This window comes from Hyposmocoma kahamanoa, unplaced genomic scaffold, assembly GCF_003589595.1.
Source record: "Hyposmocoma kahamanoa isolate Upper Pololo Valley unplaced genomic scaffold, ASM358959v1 79, whole genome shotgun sequence".
In the NCBI taxonomy this organism is placed as follows: Eukaryota; Metazoa; Arthropoda; class Insecta; order Lepidoptera; family Cosmopterigidae; genus Hyposmocoma; species Hyposmocoma kahamanoa.
Window position 1 is genome coordinate 6,633,750 of NW_020653993.1, and position 10,854 is coordinate 6,644,603.

The 10,854-nt window shown below is 34.9% G+C and overlaps 1 protein-coding gene across 1 annotated transcript; it reads left to right on the forward strand.

Moving 5' to 3' along the window:
- The first annotated feature begins 483 nt into the window (after positions 1–483).
- LOC113233533 (probable serine/threonine-protein kinase clkA) lies at positions 484–3,359 on the forward strand. Its single transcript, XM_026468656.1, has 3 exons — positions 484–620; positions 1,966–2,707; positions 3,322–3,359. Exons 1-3 carry the CDS (start codon positions 558–560, stop codon positions 3,357–3,359), a joined length of 843 nt encoding a protein of 280 aa, XP_026324441.1. The 5' UTR covers positions 484–557.
- The last annotated feature ends 7,495 nt before the right edge of the window (positions 3,360–10,854 follow it).

A 10,854-nucleotide genomic window follows, 5' to 3' on the forward strand; every position in this document is an offset into this window, starting at 1 on the left:
AGCCAGCCAGTAATAATAGGCGGTGTCTAAAGCCGCCACAAAGGAATTATTTTTCTTATGATACCAAGGAACATGATGAACAAGTCGAGCGCCTGCATTGCGGTTGGAGTGCTACTTTGAGCTTTAAATTTACCCTTCAAAACGCAGTAATTTCCACCGCACCTATTTCTACTTGACGACAGAAATAGGTAAAGTAACAGCAGTCCTCCCCTGGAGGAACTCTTTCACAAGGAGCTCTAGCGCTACTAAGGTTCTAGCACTGAAATTAATTCTATATTCACTGATCGTTAGTACCCGTTTAGCACATTCTTACATCTCGCTACACTTCTGTTTTAGAATTTTATCTATAAAGAAAATGTCACCGGAGTAACACGTACGTTAATCATGTAATTGAATATCTTAACTCCAGTCTTGTTCTTTCTAATGAGGCAATTAGTCCACAGTGTTGTATATATGTTTGTCACAGTTTTCTAGATTAGCCGGACAAGAGTTGTTTAATTTAACAATCTTAATATTTTCGAATTTTTTTAGTTATTACAATTTTACGTCAAACAGTGATGGATTTATTTTGGTTTTATTTATTTTTAATAATTAAAATAGCAATAATGATACCAGTGTCTGTAAGTAAATAAAATGTTGGTATAGTTCGTAAATACTTTTATCTATACTTAAAATGTTACACAGAAGCTCAGATTGCGCTCCAAAAATTCGTCATTCGTCATCAACCCATTTATACATCGCACTGCAGAGTACTGGTCTCCTCTCAGGCGAGGGTATTATAGGTCATAGTCCGCCACTCTGACCCAATACGGATTGGGGGCTTCACACGTTTTCCAAGGGTTGTGAACCTTCTTCGATGTACATATGTGTTCCTTCACCGTAAAGCTCATGGTAAATTACAAATTAAATTTCGCATACAAATTCCGAAATACTCAGAGGTGCAAGTCCTAATTCTAGTTACGGCCATAGCCTAATGACCGTAATTGGAATTAGGGCTTGCACTACGGCTTGTTTAGTAGAATAGCCAGGGCTCCGCCACACGCTCAAGGTTACGCGATAAGTACCTACCGCTGAGTGTGCCGATGTCGGTACAAGCGCTCATACAGTCAAGGACACGTCAAGCTTAACACTTTATACTTTGGACCGTTGTTATCGTAAGCGGCATAGAATCGGATTTAAATCTTAAGTGTCAAGGTTGACGTGACCTTGTACAAATCTTTCTTTAATGAGCATTCGACTCCGCACAACTGCACACGATGGGCAACGTTATTTTCACGTCTCTGTGCACGTGCTTAGGTTTTTTTACCCTTGTAGTGAGCACCTGGTTTCATTAGCCAGATTTAGTATTATAGCGCAGGTATTTTCGATTTTGTATGTGAGTAATGTATCTATTATGTATTAACTGTTAAAATATGCGATATAGCAGTATAGCATGTATATAAATCTGTAAGAAACGCTTTAATACTTAAAATTACGAATATTCAGGGTTTTCCGAGAGTGGTATTTTATTTTATATATATATATATATATATATACTAGTTTTATGAAGTTTAGGTAAATTTACTCTAACAACCATTACAAAAAAAGTTTTTTCAATTTTCATTTAATCAACTTTTTTTCGACGTTTTAAGTTGTCAAGATATTTTTTTTTTTCATAATATCAAATGACGGGATGCGCGCCTGATGGTAAGCAACACGTCTGTCCATGACAATTGCAGTGCTACTCAGAGCTTTGAATCGCAAAGTTGTGAAGGGCACTGTCACTGCACATGTCACCCTGAGACATAAGTTGACAAGTCCCATGTGCCTGTAATTTCACCAGCACTCTTACCATTCAAAACTGGAACGCAGTAATGCTGACATTACTGCTTGGCGGCAGAAATAGGCAAGGTGGCAGTAAGTACTGCCCTGGACGAACTGTTTACTTATACATTGATACAAACTTATGTTTTAACATTTTTTCAGTGTTTAGAAAAGGACAAACTATCTACAAAAGGTGTAAATAGCCAGTATTATCCTAACAGCGAAGAAGACTGCGCCGCTTGTGGTTGCTACTACCCTTTTTATCCCAGTGATATGTGCCGAGTCGTAGAAAAATGCACGAAAGCCTGCGAAGCAGTTTACGACATCTTGTGCATAGATCCCCGAATTCAGAAAGCTATTAGGTGCTGGTTCTCAAAAACGTGTCAAACCAATTGTTACGCCACATTTATCTACACTACTAAGAGTAAAAAACTCAGTTATTCAAATCACAAGAACATTAATTATGGGGGTGACATTGATGACGACTACACAGAGAGTGGAAGTAATGTTAATTATAACTACAATTATGCCGGTGGGGGTAATGTTAATATCAACAACAATAATAACTATGGCGGTGGAATTAACGTTAATAATAATTACAACGTTGGCGGTGGGACTAACAATAATAATAACAACAACGGTGGTAGTAACTATAACTATAATTACAACAATGGCGGTGGGACTAACAATAATGATAACAACAACGGTGGTAGTAGCTATAACTATAATTACAACAGTGGCGGTGGAAGTAACAATAATAATGACAATGGTAGTAGGGGTAGCTATAATATTAATTACAACATTGGCGGTGGAGATAACATTAATAACAACAATGACCGTGCTGTCTATAATTATAACTACAAAGTTGGCGGTGGGCATCCCTATAACAAGAGGTACAGTCACCGTAACTATAATTACAATCGGCTTAGTAAAAAACGTAAGAATCACAAAAAAAATAAACTACTACTGTAATAGAAAATAGAAACCGAGGTGGATATATATCCACCTCTATATAACACAGTATATACTGTGTTTTAAGTATAAAATAAATTAAAAAATTTAATTAATTATTATTATTATTAATATTAATTATATAAATTAATATTTAAAAAAAAATTATTAATACAGTGAATAGCGACATCTCTCGCCAGGTCTGGTAACGGTAAAGGTACTAACTGGGTGATAAATCTGCAATAGATTTCTCATAGATGGCGCTACGACTAAAAAGTCGTTAAAAGACCAAGTACAAAGACACGACGCAAGCACATAGAAAAATTCGTGAGGTCCGTTGGTTCGTTCCGTAGCTTAGTTGGTATAGCGTCTGGCACGGTATGCAAGAAGACGACGATTCGAATCCGACCGGATCGAAGGATTTTTTTCTGAGTGTTCGATCTTTGTATTAATAATTATAAAATAAATCCAAATTTAGTGTTACATAATCTCAGTACAGACTACTAAAAAAACCCGACCGCAAAAGTTCATGGAATTACATCTATTTGCCAAGTTTTATTGAAATAGGTTACGGGAAAGTGGGCGAAACCGGCTACATCCCCTAGTGCGCCACTATACATACGCTCCTGTATTACAGAAGATAATAGAAATCGATGCTCTTTAAAATAATTGCTCCTTATAAAATTGAGACGCTATTAATAAAAATAAGTCTTCATGCGTGAACAGCCACCCTTAGAGGTGGAATATTTACTTCAAAATTAAATGGGGCCACTACTGAGGTACTCTCTCTTTCCAACAAAAAAAAATCTTCAAAAACGGTTCACAATCGTGTAACATACATACTAAAAAAACGACTGTATGCATTGACTTACAAATAAATGGACGACGGGTCTAATACAAAAACCACGAAAAAAATGTCCCAAGTCAACCTATTCGAAATTTAAATTATAATGTCATCGCAGTATCGCGCTGTCAGTAGAACAAATGAAGACTAAAGCGGAGTGTCGCGCTCTCTATACGATTTTAGCGCCTTACAAGTGCGGACACTTTTTAGCTCGGACCCGACGTCCATATAATTGTAAGTCAATGACTGTATGTTACTAATTGAGAACCTCCTTCTTTTTTTGAAAATTATGAAAATACTTCGCAGTTGAACTAACAAATCGTATTTTTAATACAGAAACGAATCAAAATTTTTAAAAATATATTATAACAATCTTCATGATATGTTGTCTGATGTATAGATTTAAATCGCAGAGATCTGAAGGACACTGCCACTGCGCCCGTCACCCTGATACATAAGTTGACAAGTCCCATGTGCCTGTAATTTTACCAGCACCCTTACCCTTCAAAACCGGAACACAGTAATGCTGACATTATTACTTGGCGGCAGAAATAGGTAAGGTGGCAATACTTCCTTGGGCTAATTCTTTCACAAGGAGCTCTACTGCATTTAAAAATTCTATGAAATAACAAATCAGAAATTATATAATAATTGATAATTGGTAGTCGGTTTCTTGAGATGCATATAGCGAAATACCTCGTACTATCGGTAATATAAGAATATTTAATATTACGGTAAACGCAGCTACTGTCATGAACGGGTTATTTTATATACACAAGGATTGACTCGAAGAGATCGCCATTACGGGTATAGCTAAGGGAGTTCATTTTGTGGATAGTTGTATTTTATTGTATGTGTTCATGTCATCGAGTATTTATCCAGAAATAGAAACGAAATGTCGTTATTTGTTTGAAAACTATTCTGCCAAATCATTACGGTGACAACTGCGCTCCGATTGACCAGCCAGAATTCGAAACAATTGGCGGGTGTTGTCAATTGTTTCACTTCGAACGACCAGTTTAACTTGAGCTCTGCTATAATGAGCGAAATTTGAAAAATTACATATTTAATATTTAATTACCGATAAAACGTGATTAAGTTTGTTTTGGAATTAGTTGTTTTGCTGTTTTTCCCACACCACCGAATGGAACAGCCCTCATTGTTAGTGGGATATACGGAGACGTACACACAGGTCAGTTGTTGGCGCTGTACTATTTCAGTTTTCTAATTTGTGATTTCAGCGCAAACAAGAGTTGATATTTAAAAGTGATACAAGACCCATATACGTGATGAATTGCCATGGATTGATGGCCCTTATTTCATCTCCGTTTCTGGTTATATACTCGATGGTTTGTATTAATCCAACTGACGCGCCGAAACTCATAGCGAAACTAAAACCCCGCCACCCAAAATATTTTAATGAATCAGCACGAGAAAGGCATTGCTACAGATGTAAAAAGTGCGAGATAGTAGTAACTACAAGAAAAACTTAAAAGTTGATTATTGTTTTTATTATGTTTTGTGAAAAGTCATTTAACAAAAGCTCTTGTTTGTGATGTGTGTAATATAGTCCTTATTACCGAACATGGCGGTAATGAGAAAAAAAGGCTCAAAAGTTTTATTTGGGGTATTATAGTCAATGCATACAATCATAATATTTACATGCAAGTGTGATGAAAAACATTGTATGTTCACGGGCGGGACGGAAATTACGAACCTCGTCTCCGAAAGCTTTCTTTCAAGGGGATTGTTCGTAGTTCCGTGAGTTTGGGTGAATTTGTGGTTGTGTGAGACTACGAGTGTGTGCTTTATTATTATTAGTGTATTATTAGTGGCAGTGCAAAGTATGTTTACACATAATTTAAAACAAAAATTGCGTAAAGGTTGTGTTAGAAGAAATAAAATCAGATTGTACAAATAATTGACACACTCCAGCGAATTTTGAAGAATGAATATTATTAAAACTGAACGGTAGTTTTTTAAAAAAAAGAATACTAACTAATGAACATCAATGGAAGCTTACCTTACTTAGAAAAATATCCCAGCATATAGTCGGGAATCTTAAAAACTCTTACACATAGGTACATACACCAACAGAATTTAATTTAAAAATAAGGAGATTGTTATGAGAAGTTCGAATGTAACAAGTCACCATCACAGAAATATTGACCGTAAACAGCGAGTTATTGTCACAGCGAAAACAGTACTATGTTTGAACTATCTGAAATAAAAACTCTTCACTAAATAATGAACAGCACTGCTTTAGGTGAATCATTTACAAGAAAATGTAATAAGAAAGAAATAAATTCTTAATTCGCGTCAAAACGCAATAATGACTTCTACTATATCTTTCTCTTTTTTTTCATCACAACCTCTTTCTGCTGATGCCGAATTACTGATTATTACTCAGGTTAATAATGACGGACCTCATCAAGGCGCGTTAAATCCGTTCGTTTTAGAGTCAGTTCAATTACCTAAAATGGTACACTTAAATTATGCTTTGTATCAATGTTACATTAATGTAATTAAACATTTATATTTAATTTAATAATCATAAAAAACACAACTTATAATAGAATTAAGTATTCATAAAAGTGAGTGCATGAATATGATAGTTGTTAGACATCTTTTTACATATCATATAGTTAATATTGTTTAATATTTTTGGTATATGCTTTAAATATGCATTAATAACAATGCTAATTGGATATAGTTAAGCAAAAAGGATCCAATCCCCAAAATTATCATAAAATTAGTCAAAAACTATAGTCGCATGTGTAATAATAATATATAATGGTGGTGTTTTATATCGTCGTTAAGTCTTGTTTTATTTAATTTTTATAAATTTTTAGTTTTTGTTTGACATAATAATTTTTTGTAACAAGAAACGAAAGTAAGCTTCATATTATTGCAATATTTTTGAGAACTAAGTCAACATCTCGATTTCGTCTTCGTTCAGCTATTGACCGCAAGGTGGCAGCACATTGATTGAAATTTCAACACGAAATCAAAACGTCGTAACTTGCAATAATTTGAACTTTGAACTATCAAAGTTTAAATTATATACGTGTATTTCTTTTTAAATTAGAAACTACGACTATAGTGCTTCAAATTATGAACGTGAGGTTGGCGACAGCGGCGGTTCTGATAGTACTCAAGACTTAAGGACTTCCATTTTTTTTTTTCAGTGGTAATGGAACTAAGTTTATACCAAAAGAAATAAGTAACTAAAATGGCAAATTACAATTACCTATGTACGCCAGTAATTTCTGTATGTAAAGAAGTGATGACCAAAACGAAATGAGATAATGATGTACGATTAGTACGCGTTTCGTTCCCCGGTTCTAAATATTGAATCCCTGGTCCCGGCCGCTTTTGCCATTGCCAGGGAGCATGCTTCTCCTATCTGAAATTTCGAAATTATTAGTAATTACCTATATGATATCAAGTGATAGGACTGGACCAGTATATAACCAGAAATACAGAAGAAATATGGGCCATATATTCCTGGTAACTCATCAGTGATACATCACATATAAATTAATATCAACTCTCGTTTGCACTGAAATTAAAAATTAGAAAGCTGACATAGTACAGCGCCAACTACTGACCTGTGTGTACGTCCCCGTGTATTCCAAAAATATTCTGTATTTATTGTAATAAAGATAATATCTCTAACAATGGCGTGCTGTTCCATTCGGTGGTGTGGGAAAAAACAGCAAAACATCTAATTACAAAACAAACGGAATCGAATTTCATTGGTAATTAAATATTAAATATGTAATTTTGCAATTTTCGTCCATTATAGCAAAGCTCAAGTTAAACTGGGCGTTTTGAAGTGAAACAATTGACGACACCCGTCAATTGTTTCGAATTCAGGCTGGCCAATTGGAGCGCAGTTGTCATAATGATTTGGCAGAATAGTTTTTAACCAAATTAAATGACATTTCGTCTCTATTTCTGGTTATATACTCGATAAATTGGACGTCGCACACCTGCAGGCTTAGCGTGAGGGAAAATAGACAAAACTTAAGCGCATAGAGATATCTCTCTCTTCTCTACCGATCATGTCTCTCCTCCGAGCACGACGTCAGGAAGAGAAAATCTCTACCGTAGATAAAGTTTTCTCTACATAGCGATAAATAAATTGCCGCGACTGAAATTGCCTTTCATTTTCATAGCGGTCACACTAAACCGGTAATCGGTTTTAAAGGCACAGCTCTATTCCCCTTATTCATTTTCACCGTGACGTATTTTTTTCAATGAAAATAAAAAGTAACACTAATTTTGGTATATAACTATCTCAGTTACGCAAATCATATCGATATTTTTGTTGAGTCGAAAGTGCATTTTGACGGAAAAGAAAATAACAAAAAAACTGTTGTGTTTCGTTTACTGTTTATCTGTTGTTTTTTCAAATGTTCCCAAAGTTTATCACCGAAATTTACGGGTCAAATTCTGGATAGATACGCGTTTATACGCGTGTCTTCCTTTCTTTCACTTACTTTGAACCTCACAGATGTACATGTGGACGTTTGAGGATCTCTAGTTCCTAGCACAAATAATCTATTAATTCACAGGATATCTTGATATTACGGTCTCAAAGAAATGAAACGGTTCGCAAAATTCGAGTAAAGCAAGTAAGAACGACGGGTTCTTTATCTTTTTCGTGCCAATTTTTCCTCGTGAAAATTTAATAAATAATTACGATTGGCACGAGATATTTTTATGGCATAAAACTACTATTAAATTGAAAATATGAATTAGAAATATACAGCATTTAAATTAAAAGCATGGCTTGTCGTCTGCCGCAAGACTAGTAGAGATATTTAACTAGGATTATCTGTCAAAAATATACAAACTTGGCTGTCGCGCTATTTCTCTATAACAATAGAGAAATTTGTCTTCATTTAACATTTGTATGCGCGGCAACTTAAACCGCGATTATGCTCGCGTCTGTAGAAACAGTTAGAGATAATTCGCAGTGACGTCCTTTTCGCGAGAAAATTGACAGATAACTTTTGTTTTCGGGCTCATGCTAAGCCTGCTGGTAGTAACTAATACGCAAAGAGGTCTACTGCTACTAAAATCATCCTTTATTTGTTATATTTTCTTCCGGGACTGGCTTCCTTCGTCCAGCAAAACAATGTTTTCCGATTCAACCCATGGTAAGCATGGAATATTCATTATAATTAACTAAACTATTTTTAACCATGTTAGTATAGGTGTACCAGATGGCACTTATACAAATTGAAATTTGTAGTGGGCAACATTAATATAGTAAGGAAAATGTACTAGATACTTCATATATTTTATTTGACCAGAATTGATCTATCCTCGTACACGTTTTAAGAACTGTATGAATTTGTATGTAACAGAGGTAAGTAATTTCTGATACATTTTAAAATTAAACAAAAATACATCAATTAGATTGTGGGTAATAGATTTATTCACGTTTGCAGTTTGAAGTAACTCGCATTTACCTCATTTGCCTTTTTTTATCAATCACTGTCCACACACTGTAGTCGCGCAGACCAGTAGGTACCAACAAAAATTACGTACCACATATATTGATTTGGCTTCGTAAAAAATTCAAAGATTAAGTTTATTTACTCCTACTAATCGGCAAGACTTGAGACCCGGTTCTAAATCGTGAATTGTGACTTAAGATGTACCTAATTCGTCGTTGATTTTGGACATTATTACAATGTTTTGCTTGAGATTGAAGCGGATTCTTAGTAATTATTGCTACAAAATCGTTATTTTATAGTGAAAAAAGTTTAGCAGGCAGCCATTTGACACAAGTAATATTTTGGATGGACATGTGACAAGTTAACATTGCCAGGTGAAAATTGTTCGATTTTTCTAATATTTAATGCCATGAGATTTTGATACACCTTTAATTACAAATAAGTATTTAAAAACTTTATGGATCTTGTAAGTTTCTTCGTCGGAGTTATGTCGAGATCGTGATCACAGGTGAGTCGCGGAACGGTAAGAACGTATTTAGTCTGTCAAATACGATGCTCTGTTACGCAAAATGATTATAATCTTCTGCCACTGCAACCCTCGTAGCACGTCTTCTTTTGGCATAAAGAATACATCGAGTAGACACTGGAAATAAAACTACCTTTTCGATATAAATCGCATGTGTATTTGTTGTTTCCAATAAACCATTATTTCAGTACAACAGCTGAACAGTACAGATAATGCGGTAAAAAATGTATACACAGAAAAGATAATGGCGCGCCAAAGTATTAAAAACCATACCCACGGCATACAGAAATGATAATTAAAATATAAATGATACTATTGTAAAGTACACATTTTGCTATAAAGTGTACTTTACAACGGTATGTGACACTCGACAGTGGCCACTGGGAATTGAAAAAAGTATTTTTAAATAAAAAAATGTATGTTAGCGCAAAATATTTGTGTATTTATTATTTATCACCCAGAGAACAATTTCGGTACCACAGCTGACCGCGCAGGTTCGTGCATGAGTGTGACGAATAGTGACGACATTAATTTTGGCAGAAAGTCTGACAATGACCTAATTAGGATTTTCACACAATTAGAAATATGTTTAATATCAAATCTTTATTACTCTGTTACATGGTAGCCCCGTAGATTTTAAATATTTTTACATAAAATAAAAAGTGGTTTATAACTGCATAATTTAAAACTAACATGATTTTTCTGAAAACATCCATTAACATTTTTTGTTTGTTAGTATATTATGGGCCATGATCTTTGAATATATTTACTGTATATAAATAAATATACAAATAAATATTAGATAACGTCACATACGTTGCTCTGATCCCAAAGTAAGTAGCTAAAGCACTTGTGTTATGGAAATCGGAAACAACGACGGTACCACAAACACAGACCCGAGACAATATAGAAAAGTTACTTTCTACACTGACCCGGCCGGGGATCGAACCCGGGATCTCAGAGATGGCGACACCATGCAAACCGGTGTGCAAACCACTCGACCACGGAGACCATTAAGTCTACTGTACTTTGCCATCTCATATACATAACTTACGCTGTAAATATTTTAAGTCTATGAACGTGACATTACCTGTGATTAACTGTGTAATAATACATTCTGATTTCAAATGTAATGATAAAGCCAAACACATATTTTTAAAACCTAGAAAGCAGTCGATTGATCAAACGTTTTGGCTAAACATATTGTGTCAGTGGACATGCTTGGTCAAGCGATTACCTTCAAGGTTGTTGACAGAAAA

Excerpts from the sequence above, each read along its gene's own strand:
- LOC113233533 (XM_026468656.1), top strand. The coding sequence starts at position 558 with ATGGATTTATTTTGGTTTTATTTATTTTTAATAATTAAAATAGCAATA. Across the intron at positions 621-1,965 it reads CAATAATGATACCAGTGTCT|TGTTTAGAAAAGGACAAACT; the intron begins GTAAGTAAATAA and ends ACATTTTTTCAG. Across the intron at positions 2,708-3,321 it reads TAACAAGAGGTACAGTCACC|GTTACGGGAAAGTGGGCGAA; the intron begins GTAACTATAATT and ends TTATTGAAATAG.